The sequence below is a fragment of the Hemiscyllium ocellatum genome, chromosome 1 (assembly GCF_020745735.1).
Source record: "Hemiscyllium ocellatum isolate sHemOce1 chromosome 1, sHemOce1.pat.X.cur, whole genome shotgun sequence".
NCBI classification, from domain to species: domain Eukaryota; kingdom Metazoa; phylum Chordata; class Chondrichthyes; order Orectolobiformes; family Hemiscylliidae; genus Hemiscyllium; species Hemiscyllium ocellatum.
In genome coordinates this window covers 97,268,330-97,291,960 of record NC_083401.1, presented here as the reverse complement: position 1 = coordinate 97,291,960, position 23,631 = coordinate 97,268,330, and the positions used below count along the sequence as shown (strand labels likewise).

The window sequence follows — 23,631 nt, the reverse complement described above, 5'->3', positions numbered from 1 at the left end:
CCTCATCTTAGGAGTATGTCTCTCAATTTGCTTTAAACGTGCACACCGCAACGAATGGGTGACAAATAACCTGCACCAAACAGCGACCGTTCTCCCCGAGGCTGAAGGGCGGAGCCGAGCCGAACCACCAGCCCCTCCCACCGGTGCGGCCACTGTGATTGACATTCCATCAGCCAGTCGAACGCGGCCCTGCGAATTACGCGAGGTGGGCGGGCTGGAGAGCCAATCGCGGAGGGGAGAAGGCGGGACTTCCGTTGTTACTGGCTGGTTTCACCGGCACGAGCGGGAGCGGTTGTCCGGCGCGTTCTAAACCATCCTCGCCCTGAAAATGCACGCGGATGCAGTCAGTAAGTATTAAAGACTCGTCGCTCTAGCTATCGCCTATGGTGCATATACATGGCTTTGCTATTTCTAGAGTCAGCATTACAGGGTTCGTTTATTTTTGTTTACGTTTAGTGCTGGGTATTCTTGTTTTACCTGTCTCTCTCTAATGGGGATGATTCGTGTGTCACAAAAAAAGAGGTGACGCAGTTTCCTTGCAGTATCTCTCATGGTAATGTCCTGATTAACAAATTGCATTCTTTTTCTCCTCATCGATCGGCTCACTGGTTGAAGGTGGAGATCAGTAGATTGGTATATTTTATCGAGGTTGTGTCGCTGGAGAAAGCAGGGGATGAGTATTCTCTTTCTCTCCTCCCCCCTCCCCCAGTGCGGAAAGCCTTGTTAACTCTGCTGAGAAGCTGTCTGGAGTTGCTTACATTTCAGATGTTGGGGAGGGAACAAGAATGAGGGATGTGTACGTCAACGGGCGGGCGCAATGTTCGTGATGTTTTGTGGGAATTGTAGTTCTGTGACCACACATTCTGCGATGACATGCCTAGTGGCGTCACAAGGGAACTGCAATCCCCAGACTGCCTAATGCGGTGTAACCAAGGGAAGCGTTTAGTCAGGGCTCACCTCCTCCACTCTGATTGGCAGATTGGTCTCAATGCAATACTTTCTGCTTAGGTTGTTTTCATCCTTGGCCATAGTGTCCGTTAGCAAAATACATCTCTTTCTATGCATATTAGTTTACTTTAAATTGATTTTACTTTTTTTTTGGGTTAGGTTACATTGTCCATCTTTGCAAATTCACCCTATGGCGTGGTCATGCAAGATATGGTGATGATTCTGTATTCCGGTCAGTTGATTTCTAATGTAGTTAACAATGTGATCCAGTTTTCTTTAATTATAGAAAGCTGAGGACGAATATCATGTCTGCTGGACGCATTCTGATTGAAAATGCTTATAGTTGCACAAACTGCTTGGATTTGATCTAGGTGGCTAAACCAGCTTTCACACCTCGAAGCAAATTCTTCGGTTTGCTATTTGTTAGTGAAATTACATGTTTATCTGTACTAAGAATAGATGAGGTTTCAGTTTATTTAAAAAAAACTGAAGATATGACACCTGTTAGTACAGTCATGACATGGTTTTGATTTATTGTCATGTGTATTTTCTAACAAAGTACAGTGAAGTATTGTACAGTTTCCACTCTCTCTAGTAGCATCTTAAAACACAAAAATAAACCAAAACTAAAGAATTTAAAGGCAAAAAATGAAGAAATAAAGTGTTCAATTTACAGTCCTTTTAGGGATTTAGGGCAAGTAAGTTCATTCAGGGTGGCACGGTGGCTCAGTGGTTAGCACTGCTGCATCATAACACCAGGGTCCCAAGTTCGATTCCAGCCTCTGGCACTGTGCAAACTTCACACACACATTTTCCCCGTCTCTACAGTCAAAAGATGTGCGGGTCGGGTGAATTGGCCATGCTAAATTGCCTATAGTGCTAGGTGCATTAGTTAGAAGGAAATGGGAGTGGGTGGGTTACTCTTCGGAGGATCAATGTTGACTTGTTGGGCTGAAGGGCCTGTTTCCCCACGAAGGAATCTAATGTAAAGTGTTCCATCTTGGGCCTAGTGGCCAGGACTGTGTCCCTTCTGCACAATCACCACTGGAATGAAAGTCATCTCTACTCAGTACCATTTTGCCACTGAGTCTAGATGGACAGCAGGCACTACTGACGGTGCGCGATACCACACCAGCCCAAACTTGACTGTGCCTCCACGAGTTAGCTTCAGATCTACCTCACCAATGCGGCCGCTGCTGATGGCGCCAGGTCTCGTACTGGGCTCAAACTCACCGTTACCTCCATGAATCAAAGCTGAGCTTCGATTTGAATGTTGGTTGGAATATGATTACCATTACTAATTTCTCTTCAGTGCCCCGGTGTCATAGAACTTTCTGAATGAAGATGTATCAACTTCTGTCCCAGTTTTCAGCTGTGGAAGTTTGTTGTTTGTGCTGGACTTATACTGTCTTTTGCAATACATTAAATTTCAATCTCCGTTTGAAAGTGAAATTTGACCTGTTAAATTGAGATAAATCAAAATTGCATTTTAAATCACTTATAATTATAATAGACCAATTTTATTGTGATAGTTGTTTTTGAAACTCTTGGATCAAAATGAAGAAAAGAAAGCTTAATAATGTGGTTCAATACAAATTGTATTTGCACACTTCTGTTTAAATCCAAATGTAAATGGGTGCTTTTATATTTCAGTAATAAGCAAAGTGTTAGAACTAGAATAGAAAATGCACTGAATGATTCACAGCTGTTGTTTGCAGGCTGTTCAAGAAGTTCATCTAAGTGTGAAAATCTAACATTTGAGATATGGAAGATGTTTTGGTTTCTTTATGTATTGACCTCTGCACTGCTGAGTGTGAAACTGGGAGGTACAGGATATTCTGGGCTGAGAGTTTAGAACTAAGTGTAGATAAGTGAGCTATTAAGGTATCATTCATCAATCAATTGCATTTTGAGATTATTCCTACTTTTAATTTGCAAACAGTGAGTTTTAAATTTGCATTCTTGTATGTCGATACATGTACTTAAATGATTTATAAGGAAAGAGAAAAATTGCACTTCACTGAAAAGTTGTTTTTGATATAAATTTATGCTTAGTAGTTTAGTTTTAATTATCACATCTATTAAATGAGCATGTCATGTTTAAAGGCAAGTCAAATATGCTTAGTGGTTAAAAGTTTCCTTTTGAGGAGTATGGTAATAGTCATCGTGATGGAACAGCATGGACACAGACTGTTCGATCCAACTCATCCATACCAAACAGATCCTAAATTAAGAGTCCCATTTGTCAACACTTGACCCTTCCTGTTCGTATACCCATCCAAATGCCTTTTAAATGTTGTAATTGTACCCACCTCTTCCATTTCCTCTGGCAGCTAATTCCATACATGCGTCACCCTCTGCATGGAAAAGTTGCCTCTTAGATTCCTTCTAAATCTTTCCCCTCTCACTCTAAACCTATGCCCTCTAGTTCTGGGCTTCCTCCATGCCAGGGAAAAGACCCTGTCCATGCATCTCTTGATTTTATAAAACTTTTTTATAAGGTCATCCGTCAGCCTCCAATGCTCCAGGGAAAATTGCCTAGCCTATTCAGCCTCTTGCCTATAGCTCAAAGCGCCCAACCCTGGCAACATCCTTGTAAATCTTTTCTAAACCATTATTAAGTTTCACAACATCCTTCCAATAGGGTGTTGCACACAATATTCTAAAGGTGCTCTAACCAATGTGACCACCCAAGCCCTATACTCAGTGCTGTGACCAATAAAGACAAGAATACCAAATGTTGCCCTCACTATCCTATCTGCCTGTAACAGTCAGTCGCCTGAGTCGGGAATTGAACCCGGGTCTCAGACGCTGTGAGGCAGCAGTGCTAACCACTGTGCCACCGTGCTGCCAACAGGGTTCTTTGACTCTGCGCTCCAGTATTTCGACAGCACTCCCCAGGACCTAACCATTACATGTATGATAACTGCCCTGGTTTGCCTTTCCAAAATGCAGTGCCTCACATTTATCTAAATTAAACTCCATCTACCACTCGGCCCATTGTCCCATCTGATGAAGATCCCGTCGTAATCTGAGGTGATGCTATCCACTACACTTCCAATCTCTGTCATCTGCAAACTTACTGTATTCCATGTGATTTAACCTTGTTAACCAGTCTACCATGAGGACCCCAAGCAAAAACCTTCCTGAAGTCCATATAGATCATGTCCACTGCTCTGTCCTCATCAATTGTTTTTATTACCAAATATACTCGAGTAAGAATTGGTCTCATGTAAAAGTCAACCCCCTATTTTTGTTCAAATAATCTGGAAATTTCACTATCTCGTAAAGGTTGGCCGTAGTTCTTCACAGATAACAGATCAATGTTTGTGTTAGTATGCTGGTTGTAACGTTCTGCTCCAGCTTTCCAGACTGCCAATTGTTCCACTCTGCTCCCAGTCTTCCTGTCTGCTGTTTTCCGGTTTTCAGAATTACCATAATTCATTGTTTTTCTTCATTTTGTTTGGAGAACATTTGGACTTATGCTAATGAAACAGAATGAATTTTGACAGGTGTGAATTTCAGCCCCTCAAATTTAGTATCAATGTAATAGTCAACCCCATAAATTTGACCTTTCTTAAAAAGTAGTCAAATTTGACTATTACTAGAATATGTACGGTGGTACTTCAGAAAACTCAATCAAGTTAGTGAGACATGATTTCAGATGCACAAAGCCATGTTGACTATCCCTAATCAGCCCTTGCTTTTCCAAATCCTATACCTCCGGATTCCCCTAACTTGCCCACCACCGATGTCAGGCTCACCAGCCTGTAGTTCCCTGGCTTTTCCTTACCACTCTTCTGTCACCTCACCTTTTGACTATCAGTGATCCAAATAGCTCAGCAAGGGGCCCAGCAATCACTTCCCTAGTTTCCCACAGCGTACACCTGATCAAGTCCCGGTGATTTATCCATCTTTGTGTTTAAAGTTGTCCAGCACCACTACCTCTGTAGTATGGATATTTTTTTCAAGATGTCACCATCTATTTCCCCATGTTCTGTATCTTCTGTGTCCTCCTTCACAATAAAAACTAATGCAAAATACTTGTTTAGTATCTTCTCCTCTTTCCCCCCCCCCCCCATTCTCTCCCTAGTTACCCTTTTGTCCTTAATGCGTTTATAAATGGATTCTCCTTAACCCTATTTGCCAAAGCCATCTCATGTTCCCTTTTTGCCTTCCTGATTTCCCTCTTAAGTCTACTCCTATTGCCTTTATACTCTTCTAAGGATTCACTCAATGTCTGCTGTCCAAACCTGACACATGCTTCCTTCCTTTTCTTGACCAAAACCTCAATTTCTCTGGTCGTCCTACACCTGCTAGCTTGCCTTTCACCCTAACATAATTGTCTCTGAAGGCTTCCCATTTTCTAGCCATCTTTTTACCTGCAAGCATCCATTTCCCCCCCAACCTCCACAATCAACTTTTGGAAGTTTTTGCCCAAAACCATAAAAATTAGCTTTCCTCTGATTTCAGATCTGGTCTATTCTTTTCCATCAGTTATTTAAAACTAATAGAGTTATTGTCACTGGCCCCCAAAGTTGTCCTCCACTGACAGCTCAGTACTTCCTCTGCCTTATTTACCAAGAGTAGGTCAACTTTTGCACCTTCTGCAGGAGGTACATCCACGTACTGAATCAGAAAATTTTCTACACCTAACAAATACCTCTCCATCTAAACACTTAACACCATGGCAGTCCCAGTCTTTGTTTGAGAAGTTAAAATCCCCTACCACAATCACCCTCTTATTCTTACAGGTAATGGAGATCCCCTACAAATTTGTTTCTTAATTTCCTACTGACTATTAGGGTGTCTATGGTACAATCCCAACAATGTAATCATCCCTCTCTCATTTTTCATTCCACCCAAAGAACATCTCTGGACCTATTCCCAGGAATATCCTCCCTAAGTACAGCCATAAAATTATCCCTTGTCAAAAACATCACTCTCCCTCCTTTCTTGCAACCTGTTTTATCCTTCCTATAGCATTTATATCCTGGAACATTAAGCTACTAGGCTTGTCTATCCCTGGGCCTCATCTCTAATTGCTATAATATCCTAGTCCCATGTTCCTCACCATGCCCTGAGTTCATCTGCCTTCCCTGTTAGGTCTCTTGCATTGAAATAAATGCAGTTTAACTTACCTTGTTCTCTGCTTGTTCCTGCTCGCCTTGACTGTTCAACTTGCTCCTTTTCCCAACTGTACCAGTCTCAGACTGCCTCTTGTCTCATGATCTCCCTGGACCCCATCCTCCTGAGCAGCTCAAGCAAATCTCCCTGCCAATATATTAGTCCCCTTCTGATTCAGATGCATTTCATTCTACGTATACACATCACTTCTACCCCAGAAGAGGTTCCAATGATCCAAAAATGTGAACCCTTCTCCCCTGCACCAATTCCTCAGCCAAGCATTCATCTGCTCTATCCTCTGATTCCTACCGTCACTCGTTCTTAGCGCCAGGAGTAGTCCAGATATTACAACTGTCAAGGACCTCCATTTTTAAATTCCTGCCCTACTTTCTATATACTCCCTTTAGAATCTCGATCTTTTCTCTTCCAACGTGCGCAATGACCTCCTGCTGGTCTTTTTCTCTTCTTTGAGAAATCCTTGATCCTGGTGCCAGGGAAGCAACACACCATTCTGAATTCTTGCTGTTGGCTGCAAAAACGTATGTCGGTGCTTCTGATTAGAGTCGTCCTACCACAATTGATCACTTGGAACCCAATCTACATCTCGTTACATTACAGGCAGTTTCAATACCAGGAGAATGTAGCACGACCAGGCAAGTTTTTCTAAGAGTCCATCTTCCCCTCCATTTGCCAAAAAGGCATACTTGTTTGAAATGGTGATAGCAACAAGAGACCCTTGCACTGCTTGCCTCCCTCTCTTGCCTTTCCTGGCGGTAACCTGACTGTGTATCTGTGATTTTTCTCCCTTCCTATAACTACCATCCATCACATCCGCTAGCTCCTGTAAATTCCAAACTGCTTCTAACTGCTGCTCCAACCCATCCATGCAATCTGATCGGATTTGCAAACAAAGACACTTCCTGTAGACATAATCATCATTAACATGGAAACTCTCCCTAATCTCCTGCATTTGACAGGAAGAGTGCATCATTCTGCTAAAGTCCGTCTTCGCTCCTTAACAATCTACAGACTCAAGTAGCACAGCTTACTGTTCTTAAAAAAAAGCACTGCTCCAGGCTAACTTAGTGCGTATGTTTTTATATTTTTAAAACTTAATCGTGACAGATCTCTATAAAACATACAATCAAAAAAATACCCTTGCTATTGTAGATTTACAGCAAAGTTACACTTAAATTATGCATTTAGCTTCTCCTGTGCTGTGAACTCTCCCACACCGGTTCTTGTAAAGTCAACTGTGAATTTCGCTGTTTGTTAATCTTTCTTAGATGCACTCCAATGTTCAGAGATACTTGAACTCCAACAGTAAAGGCAGTAGCTGTGCAAATTCACTGCTGTGTCAGATAACAGTAGATTTCTTTGATGTGGTTCATCATTTTTTAAGTTGAGTAAAATACTTCATATTAAATCTATTCTTTTTATAGTTCATTTGAGATAATGATAAATGAGTGAATTATAATTTAATAAACTGATTAAGGGGTCTTAATGATTTTCTGAACTCTAGTAAAGCTTGAGCAGTGGTTAACTGAAGACTGAAAGTAGACATTCACCGGGAGGTATTTGTTTTTTGCACAACAGTGAAGTTTATGATTTATCATCCTTGTTGTCAATGTTTCCATTGCAAGGTAATTACTTCTAAATCATGAAATTGCAGAAAAATGCACCACTCTTTGTGGATTATTTAAACATTTCTAAAATCTGTATTTAGTACACTAATATTTTTAAATGATCCTTTAGTTCACAAACATCTATGTCTAAAACTTTTGTACCTTCTCTGTCAAAGCTGCTCCAAATATCCAGAGTGTAATAGAATGAAGGGTTTTTGAAATTTGGTAGATATTTTTTCCTAGTTAATATTTGTTCTTCATATCTTCCTATAAAAAAAGTTATTTTGTTAGTGCTTTGTAATGGAAGATTGTGTAACTTCTAATTGTGCATTAAGTTGAAAGTTCTAACAAAATCCAGAGACTTTTGTTTCTGTAGATTAATTGTTAGGGATTGTTTTCTGTAACAACTTAATGATTATTGTATCAGCTGACTGCTCAGATGTTGGAAGGTAATATAGATGGACCTTGTATATTTTAACATGTACCAGTTCCCGTGACCAACAGTATGGTCATTCTGATGAAACTCTGATTTCAGAGCGCGTTTTGACAAATGTAACAATGTGACAAATGTGTTTGGGTCAACCTGATAAGTTTTAAAATAGTCTGGTATTGTTAACTTCTAACCTGTTATAGTTTTCTTGTTCTCTCCTTGCATGTATTTGGAAAGTTTTTTATGTTTGATGTCTTGCCCTATGTTTCCTAATACTTGTAGCCAAAGGATTTTTGATCTTTTTCCTTCATTCCAGCTCTTACCCTGTTCATTGTGGTTTTATTTTGTCCGTTCATGATTCTTATTTCACATACTAAGCCCTCTCTTCTAGTTCTTTGTGTCTGTAGTGGTTTTAGAGTGTCATGAGTAAATCACTATCTTAATGAAAATGAAACATTTTTGCAGTTCGTTAGCCCATGAATTCTGTTACTAAAATTGCATCTAAAGGATTTGAATTTTTATTTTTTGAGCTAGAGTTTTTGTTCAGCACCACCCTCTGTTAAAAGCCAAGATTTGAATGCTAGAAGGCACATTCATACTCTGAACAGAATATGAAAATTGTTTCTCATGTAAGAGAACAACTCATTTTTGGTTTCCACCCTCTAGTGAGTGTTTGCTTTGTTCCTCCTCCATCTCTGCTTATCCATTCCCTTTTTGTATTTCCTTTTCTCTTATTTTTAACTCGAAATTGAAATTCCATGGTTTTTCTTTTTCTGTCTTTGTAAATCTATTTTCAAAATATGTGGAAAATACTTGATTTACGTCTCCTTTTTCTATTTCCAAATTTGGCCATTCTTAGTGATGCCTTGGACTTGTGCCTGGTTTTGCAACATGAAAAACAACTTTTTGTGTTGAATTCATAACCTTCACCAAAAATAGTGATATGGGGTAAAGCTGAAACTTCCTAAATTGTCATTTTAAACTGATGTAGCAAACTTTAAATGTGAACAATTGTTGTAGGATGGTAAGTATGTAAGTTAGCTCGTTGAGCTACAAGTTTTCAGATGTTTCATCACCATACTGGGTAACGTCATCAGAGAGTGTCTCTGGTAAAGTGTGGTGGTATGTCAAGCCTCTCTAATTATAGGTCTTGGTCTTTTAAGGTGGGTGATGTTGTAGGGTGAAGTAAGTTCATGAGGCATGAATGGGAATGCCTTTTGGAGGTATTTAGTATGCAATGAAGTCAGTTTTTTAAAAACTAAAGTAATAGCACCATCTTATTCCAACAGGTTGTGAACTTGTATTATGTCAAAGAGAATTTATGAAATTGAGGTGCCGACTTCTAAGATAAACTTTAAGTTTAGGTGGGATGAAGTCCATTTTCTTTCTAATTGTAACTCCTGACACTCAAAGAAAGAAGTCAGGAACAGTTGTGTATGCATCAGTTGTCATTGTACGACCTCAATACATGTGCTGAACTGTTCCTGACTCTCAATATCAACTGGTGTGTGCACAACTGTTCCTGATGCATTTCAGTCAATGGCAGAAGCACTGAAATATTTTCAAGTATTGTAATTATAAATATCTTAGAATTGCATGAATGCCTCGTTAAAAGACAATCGCACTAATTTTTATTGGACCTATCCTGTAAAAATTCACTGGAGTTTTTATATTAAAGTGGTGGCTAAAGCTGGACATAAGACCACTTTTTTAGTTGTGTTCACAGAAGTTAAGCATTCACAAGAATAAAGGTAATTTGTGAGCAAATTTCCTTAACGGAATCGAACCATTCTAGCTGGTTTACTTAGGAGTTGAAATTTATTAGGCATTGAGAAAGATCTGTATAATTTGTGTAATACATGCTCAATCTTAATTAGTTTGACAGTTATTTGGGTTATTCTCCACTTGATTCAAAATAGTTTTCATTTTTAGATTGCTTTATAGAAGCTAGTTAAGTTGATTCTTTATGGAGCTTTGGCTTTGAATTAATAAGATTAGTAGTAAATTACAAATGAACAGATTTAAGTATTCAATCCTATTTGTTAATGGCCAGGGTGCATTTAAGTGCAGCAAACTTTTTAATTAAGCAGCTCCTATGTGACTAGGAATGTGCTATCGGTCAAATATTTTGGTTGATCAAAAGATCCACATAATCAATAAAACATGCCAAATTGTAGAAACGTAATGCAGGGGATATGCACATCATTTCTTTTTATTTATTTACAACATAAATCACTTGAATAATAATGCAGTTTTCCCTGGAACAAAACTTAATGGCAGAGGACCTGCTTACTCTCAACTTCACCTGACTACTTGGATATTGCAGAGTTTGTGATAATACATTAAATCTCCAGCATTTCTCTGTTTATCCAGAGTGCTAGTTCGTAAAGTGCCAATTTAAAATGCAGTTTGCTGTACTAAGTTTTACATTGTAAAAACAAAGAATTGGAGGAAATTTTGCATGTTTGTCTTCTAATGTTTATTTATTTCTTATCTTCCAATGTTAACTTTAAACTTTTTCACTTTCTCCTAGATTTTCCGCTAACTTCTCACCTGTCTACACTGGCCAATATTCACAAGATTTACCACACCTTAAACAAACTGGTAACTTCAATTTTCTTAATACTTAGTGCAGAGTAATTTGCTGCAAAGTATTTTTTCACTGGCCACATAAATGCAAACTTAAAAAGAAATGGCTTAAATACAAAATGACAACAAACAAGTCGTCATGTAATTTTCTGTACCCTGAAGTCTTTAGTTATCCTTCTGGGTTTTAGTCTACTAAATAGTTTGGTTTGAGTTGTTTAAAAAGTACATTACTTTAATCAAAAACTTTGCTGTGAATAGCAAACTTGGGTCAGAAACACAAATGGGAAACAGACTAATCAAATACAGCAGAACATAGATGGACTGGCAAGCCTGGCTGATAGATGACAGATGACTTTTAATGTGGAAAAATGTTATGGTTGGGCAAGTGTAATAAGTAGAAACTATGTAAGCTATAGATATTGTTCTGTAGCCTGTGATAAGCAAGAGCTATCTTGGGACTTGGTGGACACTTTAATGAAGGCATCAAGGACCTCCTGTTGCGTGAGGAAGAACGACAAGGATGACAAGATAAAGGGGCTTTTGGGGAGTCAGGGAGGTTGTGTATTTAGTCAAAAGGCAAAAGAAACATTATGTAAGCTTTAGGAAGGTAAAATTGGACAGGGTCCATGAGGAATATAAAGCAGAAAAGAACTCTGGCAGGAAATTAGGAAAGCAAGAAGGGGCTGTGAAATGACCTCAGCAAATAGGTGAAAGAGAATCCCAAGCATACGTTAAAAACAAGAGGATCACGAGGGAGAAGGTAGGATTAAGGAGGGAACTTGTGAATGAAGGCAGAGGATTTGGGCGAGATCCTAAAATGAGTACTGGACATCAGTATATGCGTGTGGAATATGCTAATATGTTCGGGTCTTTTCAGATCAAGAAAGTAGTAATGTTGGCTCTCTTGAGTGTTATGCTGGTATCTACCTCAGGTTATTGAGAGAGCCAAGAGAGGAGATTTCTGGGGCCTTGACCAAGATAGGAGTATCCTCACTAGCCACCGGAGAGGTCCCAGAGACTGGCAAGTAACTAGCATCCTTCCGTTCAAGAAGGGAAGTGGGGATACAGTCGGTTCTGATACGTGGCAGTTCTGTTTTCATGTGACCGCTCATCATAAAATTGTGCAATAGCCGTGCCATTTAAACAAATGGGCCAGAGTTGCATTATAGCCAATACAGATAAGGAAAGTTCGCATTCTACAAATAACTGTCTAAATTCTTCAATCTCATTACAGCTAATTTGCAATGAATAAGCACTCATAGTAGCAGTATAGTCTGTAATCCAGAAAACTATAGACCTGTGAGTCTCTTGTTGATGGTTGGGAAGCTGTTAGAGAGAATTCTTAGGGATGGGAGTTACATGCATTTAGAAAAGAATGGCCTAATTTGAGACAGTCGGCATGGCTTTATGTGAGGCAAGACATGTCTTACTGTCTTGATTAACTTTTTTCAAGGAGGTGAAAGTGATCAATGAGGGTAGAGCAGTGGATATTGTCTACCTGGATTTTAGTAAGGTTTACAACAAGGTCCCTCGTAGTAAACTTATCCAGAAGATTAAGATGCATGCGATCCACGGTTACCTGGGTGCATGGATTCAGAATTGGCTTTTGCGTAGAAGGCAGAGAGTAATGGTGGAAAGGTGTTTCCAGACTCGAGGTCCATGACTAGTGATGTTCTGCAGGGATCCATGTTGGGACCTTGGCTGTTTTGTAATGAAAATGTGGGTTACATGTGTGCAGACAGTATTAACATCGGAGTTGCAGATAGTGTAGAAGGTTGTTAAAGGATACAGAGGGATATAGATCAATTGCAGAGACGGGCAGAGAAATGGCAGGTGGAGTTTAATCCAGGTAAGTGAGATGAGGCACTTTGGGAGTTCAAATGTTCAGGAAAAGTTTACAGTTAATGGCAGGATCCTGAACAGCATTGATGTGCAGAGGGATCTTGGGATTCAAGTCCAAAGCTCCCTGTGACCGCTCAAGTAGATAGGGTGCTAAAGAAGGTGTATGGCATACTTGCCTTCACTGGTTGGGGAATTGAGTACAAGGGCCAGGGTGTCATGTTGCAGCTTTATAAGACTTTGGATAGGCCACGCTTGGAGTGTTGCATTCAATTCTGCTCACCCCATTACAGGAAGGATGTGGAGGCTTTGGAGAAGGTGTAGAAGAGGTTTATCAGTATGCTGCCTGGATTAGAGTCTGAGCTAGAAGAAGAGGCTTGAAAAACTCAGGTTGTTTTCTCTGTAATGGCAGAGGCTGAGGGGAGACTAGATAGAAATCTATAAAATGATGAGAAGCATAGATAGTCACACCTTTTTATCTCAGAGTTGAAATATCTAATGCTAGGGGGAATGCATTTAAGGTGAGCGAGGGAAAGCTCAATGGAGATGTGAAGGAGGTTTTTACGCCGTCTGAAATACTGCTGCTACAGATGGTGATGAGGTAGATAGGGACATTTAAGGGACTTTTTAGGTAAGCACATGAATATGCAAGGAAGGATATGGACTAAGGGCACGCAGAAGTGATTAGTTTAATTTGATGTAATGTTCGACAACAATATGGGCCAGAGGGTCTGTTCCTGTGCTGTACAGTTCTATATAGTAGTAAGGCATTGAGAAGACAGATGGTGAGTTAATCAGCGCAGTTTCTTGCCTCTGATCTTCTGTTGTAGCCACAGTATTTATATGGTCCAGTTCTGATTCTGGTTGATGGCAATCCCAAGATGTTAGTGGGGGATTCAGCAATGATAAAATCATTAAAAGTCAAGGGGCACTGGTTAGATTCTTCTTCTTCTTTGGAAGTGATCAATGTCTGGTGTTGCATGTCTGGATATTGTTCAATTCTTGCTGCATGTGGGCACAGGCTGTTTCAGTATCTGAGGTGTCGTGAATGATTTTGAACATTGTTCAACCACCCTAGGCAGCATGTTCCAGACTCCTCCCACTTTTTAAAAAAAACTTGCTTTTCACATCATTGGTGACCATCCCCACTTCTAACCTTTATGGGGGAGGGACGTCATTGACAGCAGCAGGAGCTGATTAGACCCAGGACACTGCCTTGAGGAACTCCTGGTACTGTGTTCTTGGTCCAAGAACGGTCAGTTTCCAATAACCATAGCCATTTTTCCGTGTAAAAATTTCCCCCCTGACTCCTACTGATTTTCAGCTTTTCTCTGACTCCTTTGATACCACATTTGGTCAAATAGTGTCATGACTTTGAGGACGTTCAGTCTCACCTTGCCTTTGGAATTCAGTTCCTTTGTTTGTATTTGGGGAGGGCTATAATGAGATCTGTAGGTGAATGTACTTAACACCTGAAATTGTGCATTGATGACCAGGTTCTTGGGGAGTGAGTGTTGCTTGATAACACACTCAATTACTCCCTCCATTACTTTGATAACAATTAAGATTAAACTAGGTTAGGAACTGGTCAGATCTATTTCTCTGCTTTTTGAATGCTGCTTATACCTGCTTGAATAATTTTCCACACTTTTGGGTTAAAATAAATGATAGTGATTCAGGCCAGTTCTGGAGCCTCCAATTCTATAGCCTGGATAGTGTGCAGATTCATGGGCTTTGTGGTATCTAGTGATTTAAATTGGCTGAAAGTTGATATCCATGATGGGAATTTTGGGAAATGATGGATTTTCTGCTCTAATTTTGACTGAAATCGGTGCAAATATTTTCAGCTTTTCTGTAGTGATTTTGATATAGCTAAGTGGCTTCTTGAGCAAAAAAGAGGACCACATGACTGAAGTTTGATTCCTCACAAACAGCAAATAGCAGATTCCTTCCCAGGAGGGCTCTAGTGAGCCACACGAGATATGTTGTATTTTATTATAAGCAGATACAAGGCATTGATTGGGATTTCACTTAAACAGATCGTAAGCTTAGTAAAACAGAGTTGGTGGTTGAAGTTGCAATGTATAAATTTAGGTCAACCTGTTCAAACATGTTATAATATGTCTCTCTGGGGCAACTGAGACTTGAAGCCATATGTTACGACCCAGTACTACATTACCAATGCTAAATGCTCAAATTAGAGCTGTATTATTGCAGTATTTCACTAAATGTTTGTCTAAGAAAAGATTGGCTTCACTATCACTATATAAAACAAAACTCAGTTTAGCACAGCAACCAGTCCTTGAGCCCAACCAGACTATGCTGACAACTGATGCCTTTCTGAACAAAAACCTTTTGCCTCTGTGCTGTTGTATTCCTCTATTCCCTGCCTGTTCATATATCTATTTAAGATGCCTCTTAAACGTTGCAATTTTATCCTTCTCCTCTACTCCAGCAGCGCATTCCAGGCACTTAGCACTGTCTGTTCTTAAAAAAAAACTGGTCTCGCATCTCCTTTTTTAAACTTGCCCCCTTTTACCTTTAAACCTATACCGCTGAGTAATTAACATTTCTATCCTGGGTGAGAAAGACTCCCAATTATCCATGTGCCTCATAATTTTGTAAACTTCTATCAGATCACCTCTCATCCTTCGATGTTCAAGTGAAAATAGGCCAAGATGGTCCAATCTCTCTTCATAGCTTATCCCCTACAAGCCAAGCTATTTCCCGGTTAACTGTTCCTGTACCTTCTCCAAAGCCTCCGTTTTTCTGGTAGTGTGGCGACTGTAACTGTACACAGTATTCCAAATGTGACCTAACTAAAGTTCCATACAGTTGCAATATGACTTGCCAATTCTTCTTCTCTGCACTGACTGACAAAGACAAGAATGTCATCTGCCTTAAGACCATCTTATCCAAATGTTGTTATATTCAGGTAACCGTGGACTTGTATGCTTAGATCCCTATGGATGTTAATGCTTCTAAGGGTTCTGCCATTTACTGTTTTCTTTTTCTCCTGCATTGCAGCTCCCAAAATGCATCAACTTGCATTTGTCTGGATCAAACTCTATCTGTCATTTCTCCAGCCTATCTATATCCTGCTATCTTCATTTTTCACTTTGCAGCACCCCCCTCACCCCCAAATCTTTGTGTCATCTATAAACTTATGAATCAGGCTGCCTATGTTCTCCTCCAAATCATTCATTATGATTTGGAGGAGAATAGGAAAATATATGTATGGTCCAAGCATTGATCGCTGCAGAATACCATAACAGGTTTCCAATTGGAAAAACACCTTTCAATCACTACTGTTTTCTGTGCCTAAGCCATTTCCACATCCATCAATTCAGCCTGCAGCAGATCCCATGTGACTTCACCTTTTTGTATCAGCTTGCCATACGGAACCTTATCAAGGCCTTGCTGAAGTCCACATAGATAACATTCACTGCTCTTTTCTCCTCAATCATCTTTGTCGTTTCCTCAAAAAACCTCAATCAAGTTTGAGAGATAACAACCTTCTTCACACACAGCCATGCTGCCTGTCACTAATGAGTCCATGTTTTTCCAACTGTGAGTGAGTCTGATCCCCCAAAATTTTCTCCAATAATTTCCCTACCACTGATGTATGGCTCACTGGCCTGTGATTTCTCAGATTATCCCTGTTGACCTGAAGATTATCCAGTCTTTCTGGAATCCTCCCTATGGCTAAAGTGGACACAGAGATTTCCTTCAAGTCCCCAGCAATTTACTCAGCACTCTGGGATAAATCTAGTGAGATCCTGTGGACTTGTCTACATTAAAGCTTTACATACGCCTCAAATTTTTTTTTATGTTGACATGCCCCAGAATATGGAAGTGGGCCCTTTGGCCAAACAAGTCCACACGGGTCCTCCGAAAAGTAACCCACCCATTCTCCCATCCTGTATTTACCCCTGACTAATGCGCTTAACACTATGGGCAGTTTAGCATGGCCAATTCACTTAATCTGCACATCTTTGGACTGTGGGAGAAAACCCACGCAGGCACAGGGAGAATATGCAAACTCCACAGAGATAGTCGTCCTAGGCTGGAATTGAACCCGGGTCCCTGGCCCTGAGGCAGCAGTGCTAACCACTGAGCCACCATACCACCCCTCACATAATTCACCATCTACCATGTCTCTCTCCTTTGAATACTGATGCAAAGTACTCGTTATGGACCTCACCCACTTCCACATATACGTTCCTTCCCTTGTCCTTGAGTGGACCTAACCTTCCCAGCTATGCTCTTGCTCCTTTTTTATGTCTAAACCGCTATGGAATTTTCCTTTAATCCTGTTTGCCATAGACATTCCATGGTGCCTTTTAGTCCTAACTCCTTGTTTGACCTGTTTCCTTCTTTCTTTGTCTTGTCTGAGGCTCTGCCTGTCTTCAATATCCTTAGCCTTCTATTTGCCTCCTTTTTTCTTTTTGACAAAGCTCTCAATTTCTTGTCATCCAATCTTGCTATTCTTGTCTTTCATTTTCACAGGAACGTGCTAGTCTAATCAACTGACTTTAAAAGATTCCCACATGATAGATGTGGATTTACCCTCAAACAGCTGTCACCAATCAGTGTTCCCCAGTATCAGCCTAATATTGTTTGTTAACCTGCCTACAATTTGATATTTTCACCTGAGGATTATTCTTGTCCTTATCCAGAAGTAACTTAAACTTACAAATTATGGTCAATGTTCCTGAAATGCTTTGCCACTGAAACATCAATCACTTGGCCAGGGTCATTCTCCAATAGGTCCCGTATAGCCCACCCTTAGCTGGAGTATTTACACATTGTTTCAAAAAACCATCATGGAGATAGATAACAAATTTCCCCCGACCCTGTCCAAGCCCCTGCACTAAGCAAGTTCCAGTCAGTATAGAGAAGGTACATCGCTCACCACAACAATCCTTTTTTTTGTACATTTTATCATAATCTGTCAACATATCTGTTCCTCTATCTCCCTGCCTGTTGGGAGACCTGTAGTACAAGCCCATCAAAGCATTGCACTCTTTCTATTCTTGTACCCATAACAGCCTCCTTTTTGCCACTTGCCCCACCAGCCCACGATGAGCCTTCCAAGGTGTCCTCCCTCCGTATAGCTGCAAAATTCTCTTTTTATCTGAAAAGTAACTCCCTCGCCTCTTAATTTCTGCTCTACCTTGCCTGAAACATCTAAATCCTGGGATGTTAAGCTGCTGGTCTTGTGCCTCAACCAAGACTCTGTAGTAACTACAACATTATAGTTACATGTATCAATTCAAGCTCTAAGTTCATCTAACTTAGTGTCATACTCCTCCACATTAAAACAAATACTCATCAGATCACCAGTCCTGCTGTGTTCAGTAGACTTCTCTTATCTATTCTTCTAATCTTACCGACCATAGTCTTTGACTACTGGTTGGTTATTTTACTTGCTGACCTATTGCTATTTCTTGAGAGGCCACGCTTTCAAGATTTCATGTTTGATGTTACGTCACTGGGTAAACCCTTCTGCTGATTTGAACCAGACCCACAGAAAAGCTCCCGTCACTTCGTAATCTGTTAAAGCATGAGTGACCAAAGACTACAAAAATCCTTCTATTTTAAGAAAAATGTTTTAATAGTTGTTCTTTAAGAAACACAAGAACATTTAAACACCAGCTATCTACACTGTAATCCTCCTTTGACTTATCTACCTCCAACACTATAATAATATACTGAACCAATAACTCTTTCTTTCCCCCCCCACCCCCTCCCAGTTAAAGTTTACAAACAAAATCAAATTTTCAAAACCAGCCAGTTGTCGCTGTTCCCTTGATAGCTTCATCTGTACTTTCCTGGGTCTCTTCGGTCTTCTGCTTCGCAACTTTCATATGAAAAGGTACCTTTCAGAGAGCAGTTCTGCAGGCCATTTGTTTGTTGGTGCTCTTTGCCTCTCTGGCTAACTGTTCAAAATGTCTGATTTTTATAAATCCCGAAACATCGGACTGTCTCATTGGTTTGATGTCTTTGAAACATTCAATTTAACATTAGATTGGATTTTGGTATCTTGGGGCATAACTTACATTTACTGGCCAAATTTGAATTTGTTGTGTATTGTAGCAGCACAGCTCTAGCTATTTGTTTCACAGCCAAATGTTACATTTTTAATTTTTTCAGCACACTTTAGGTCATGCCAGTTTCCATTCTCCCTTAAAAGTACAGTACACAGACATTTCGTACCCTGTCTAGGTGACATCCTCAGTGCTTGGGAGCCCCCTGTGAAGCGCTTCTGTGATCTTTCCTCCGCCATTTGTAGTGGTTTGAACCTGCCGCTTCCGGTTGTCAGTTCCAGCTGTCAGTTGCAGTGGTCAGTATATTGGGTCCAGGTCGATGTGCTTATTGATCGAATCTGTGGATGAGTGCCATGCCTCTAGGAATTCCCTGGGTGTTCTCTGTTTGGCTTGTCCTATAAAGTAGTGTTGTCCCAATCGAATTCATGTTGCTTGTCATCTGCGTGTGTGGCTACTAAGGATAGCTGGTTGTGTCGTTTCGTGGCTCGTTGGTGTTCGTGGATGCGGATCGTTAGTGGTCTTCCTGTTTGTCCTATGTAGTGTTTTGTGCAGTCCTTGCATGGGATGTTGTACACTACATTGGTTTTGTTCATGCTGGGTATCAGGTCCTTTTTTCTGGTGAGTTGTTGTCTGAGAATGGCTGTTGGTTTGTGTGCTGTTATGAGTCCTAGTGGTCGCAGTAGTCTGGCTGTCAGTTCGGAAATGCTCTTGATGTATGGTAGTGTGGCTAGTCCTTTGAGTTGCAGCATGTCCTCGTTCCGTTGTCTTTCCCTTTAGGCATCTGTTGATGAAATTGCGCGGGTATCCGTTTTTGGCGAATACATTGTATAGGTGTTCTTCTTCCTCTTTTTGCAGTTCTGGTGTACTGCAGTGTGTTGTGGCCCTTTTGAACAGTGTCTTGATGCAACTTCTTTTGTGTGTGTTGGGGTGGTTGCTTTCATCGTTCAAAGCTTGGTCTGTGTGTGTGGCTTTCCTGTATACCTTTGTGGTAAATTCTCCGTTAGGTGTTCTCTGTACCATCTAGGAATAGCCAGACTACTGCGACCACTAGGACTCATAACAGCACACAAACCAACAGCCACTCTCAGACAACAACTCATCAGAACGAAGGACCCGATACCCAGCATGAGCAAAACCAATGTAGTGTACAAAATCCCATGCAAGGACTGCACAAAACACTACATAGGACAAACAGGATGCTAACGATCCGCATCCATGAACACCAACTAGCCATGAAATGATACGACCAGCTATCCTTAGTAGCCACACACGCAGATGACAAGCAACATGAATTCGATTGGGGCAACACGACTATGATAGGACAAGCCAAACAGAGAACAGCCAGGGAATTCCTAGAGGCATGGCACTCATCCACAGATTCAATCAATAAGCACATCGACCTGGACCCAATATACCGACCACTGCAACTGACAACCGAAAGCGGCAGATTCAAACCACTACAAATGACGGAGGAAAGATCACAGAAGCGCTTCACAGGAGGCTCCCAAGCACTGAGGATGTCACCTAGACGGGGGACGAAACGTCTGCAACACAAATTCCCAGCTTGGTGAACAGAACCACAACAACGAGCACCCAAGCTACAAATCTTCTCCCAAACTTTGAGTACAGTACACACTTACACTTTCATAACAGTATTGTGACAGTTCTTATCCAGATGGTCATGGAGATGTACAGCACAGAAACAGACCGTTTGGTCCAATTCATCCATGCCAATCAGATATTCCAAATTAATCCAGTCCATTTGCCAGCACTTGGTCCATACTCCCTCTGAACCCTTCCCATTCATATGCCTTTTAAATATTCTAATTATAGCAGCCTCTACCACTTCATTTGGCAGTTCATTCCATACATACACCACCCTTTGTGAAAAAGTTGCCCGTTAGGTGCCTTTTTAAATCTTTTTTCCTGTCACCCGAAACCTATGCTCTCTAGTTCTGGACTCACCCCATTTTTATGCCTCTTATTTTGTAAACCTCTGAGGTCACCCCTCGACGTCTGATGCTTCAAGGAAAATATTCAGCCTCTACCTTATAACTCAAATCCTCCAACCCTGATTTTTTAAAAAAATCAATTTGACTTTTGTAGCTATCTGCTTGAATAAGTACCTTTTTTTTTCTATACAAATTATTGCAGCTGGAAAGAATGTTTTGAGAAAAGGTGGTGGTATCTTGTGATGTAACAGTAGAAGAATACATAAAAATTACAGAATTTATATACAACTGGGGAAGTAGCAAATTTACAATAGTCTACAAATGTACACTTTATTAAACTTCATTCAAAAGTTCATAATTGTCTACAAAATGATATAAAATTGAAGCATGAGACAAATCAAATTATGGTTAGGGCATTAACTTCTCATGTTGGATAAGTGTGAAGCTATGTATTTGGCATTCTGTATAGAGGCTGAATTAAGGTAGAATGGAGAAGTGCAATTGCAGGAATTGTTTTCCTTTTTGTTTGCTGACCAGTTCCACATGAATTACTTGAGTAATTCTACATGCCAGCCTTCTAGAGCAACTGTTGAAGGTAGTAAGTAGAAATGGGTGTTCTGAAAGAATCCAACTTTCAAAGTAATGTTTTGACATATGTTTGCAATTCATATTACGTATTGGCAATTACAAAGTCAAAAAGTAGATTTGAGGTGGTTGAAGAGCTTGCAACTGGAGTAAGTGTGTCTCCCACAAAATATTTACTCTTTCTGTAATTATCAACACTGCCTTCCTTATATTTCCTTTTGTTTTGATGGGATCTGTCCTTGAAACTGAAATTAACCTGAATATCTTGTAATTATTTTTCAGATTTACTGTTAATGTAGCACTTGACTTTTTTTTTGAGTACAAAAACTTTAATTGTACAGCACCTTGCGTAACCGGAGGACCACAGCTAATGAAGTGCTTTTGTAATTTATTTATTCATTGTTGTAACGTAGAATAATGTGACTGTCAATCTGTGCATAGCTATCTTCCAAAATAGTGATAGGATACTAACTAGAAGCAATCCGTTTTATAAAACAATGTTGGTTGAGAAATATTGGCCTGGCTGCTGGGAAGAGCTCTTTGTGCTTCTGTTTAAGTGGTGTGGTGATTCTTATGCATCTCTCTGAGGGTTTATGGAGCCTTGGTTTAATTTCTTATGGAAAGACTGGAGCTCTGACAATGCAGTTTTCTGACTTGAGTTTTTTCAATGAGCCATGAAGTTGCTTATGTTTTTACAATAAACTATTAATGATAAATGCATCATGTTGGCCTTTGATATTAAGAGCTGCACATTATAGCATATCTTGGAAGAATTCAGAAGAAAAACTTAGGGCATGAAGTGTTTTCCAAAAACATTGGCTAAAGTTGCAATCCAATTCTATGGCACTGATCAGTCTGTATTAAAGTGTGGCTCATTGCTGGCTGAAGCTTAGGCTACGTGGTACCTGCATAATAAATCTATAAAATTTGGTTTTGTATGTAGAAAACAATTTTTCTACGACAAATTGAATGCATTGCTTCATAAACCGGGCATTGAAAAGCTTCACAACATTCCCTCCACATTTTCATATCACAATTTTCTTTGAAAACTATCAGTTTGTCAAATAGGCTGTAATTGGATTGCAGCTGTTTTAACTGCTCTAGAACATACTTTAAACAGTTGAGTAAAATATTTTGCAGAAAACTAAGTTGTTTTTGAAAATGGAATAAAACAACACAATTTGGGATCTTTTTGCAGACTGTGCCACTAATAGTTTCACGATCCTGATGAGTTATGATTACTTGCAGTAATCAGCATTAGAAATAACATTTTGTATCTGCATGTTGCACAGCATGTTTTTAACACTAGGTAAAGCAGCCAAGATATTTATTTACCAATTAAAATACAGTACGAACATATTTAATCAACACAGTATTTTGATGTAAATGCAATTTATTTGTGTAACTTTATCAGGTGAGCAACAAAAATTGTTCCCAATCATCAGGCGGCACAGTATTACAGTGGTTAGCACTGCTGCCTCACAACGCCAGGGGCATCGTTCACTTTGCCCTCTGGTTACTGTGCTGGACTTTGCACAGTCATCCTCAGGATGCTCCAGTTTCCACCCATAGTTCAGGTTAGTTGGATTGGCCACTCAATTGCCCATAGTGTCCAGGGATGTCCAGGTTAGGTGGGTTAGCTATGGGCAATGCAGGTTACAGGGATGGTATAGGGTGGTGCATCTGGATAGGATGCTGTTTGGAGGGTCACTGTGGACCCGATGAGCTGAATGGCCTGCTTTCACATTGTTGGGGTTCTATGATTCTGTGATCTGTTGTTAGCAAGTGTGCAACCACTTGCAATTCATTACAGCAATTAGACTTTTGTAAACCCCTCATTTGTAAAAGCAATTGTAGTTAATATTGCATGCTAACTGCAACAGTAGTTAATGCTCTGTTGTGACCACCAGTATGAAACAGCTTTTCCTCTGAAAATCACTCCTGAAGATACGGTGAAGAGGAGGGAGAGGTTGCTCTGCAAGATAATGTTTGGAAAACCTCCACTTTAAAAGTGAAGATTAACTGTGTTGTAATGAGTGTTATATGGTGAATTGTATTACAAAGTGCGGTGCTAGAAACTTGATGATTTGCACAGTTTTTTTCCTTTCTTCCTTTTCTCTTCCCCTTTTATATTACAGAATTTGACAGAAGACGTTGGCCAAGACGATCAGCAATCAGGTTTGTGATTTTCTCTTTCGTTATTCCTCCCCCCCCCCCCCCCCCCAACCTCTCCTGTGCTAGTGGGATCGGCAGTGAAAATGCAGTTTTACCAACTGATGTGATGTTGACTTTGAATGGATCAACTACTGGAGTTGATTAGCTTTTTGTTTTTAATGCAGTATACTCAGTATGGGTGTGCAAATATTTGTCCAGTTGAATGCAGGACCTTTTCAATTGATTGAAATACTTTACATTTTGTAATGTATCTTTAGAATGCTGAAAGATAACATATAGCTTGGGAAATAATGTACCAGTGGCCTTTTTTA

The 23,631-nt window shown here is 40.1% G+C and overlaps 1 protein-coding gene across 1 annotated transcript in view; it reads left to right on the top strand.

Annotated features, from left to right (window-relative positions):
• Window positions 1-262: 262 nt before the first annotated feature.
• The window catches only part of dcun1d4 (DCN1, defective in cullin neddylation 1, domain containing 4 (S. cerevisiae)), a 69,964-nt gene continuing 46,595 nt past the window's right edge, over window positions 263-23,631 (top strand). Inside the window, exons 1-3 of the mRNA XM_060830858.1 lie at window positions 263-347; window positions 10,664-10,734; window positions 23,284-23,323. Of these exons, the coding sequence (XP_060686841.1) occupies window positions 329-347; window positions 10,664-10,734; window positions 23,284-23,323 (130 nt within the window). The 5' untranslated portion in view covers window positions 263-328. The remainder of the gene's footprint in view (window positions 348-10,663; window positions 10,735-23,283; window positions 23,324-23,631) is intronic.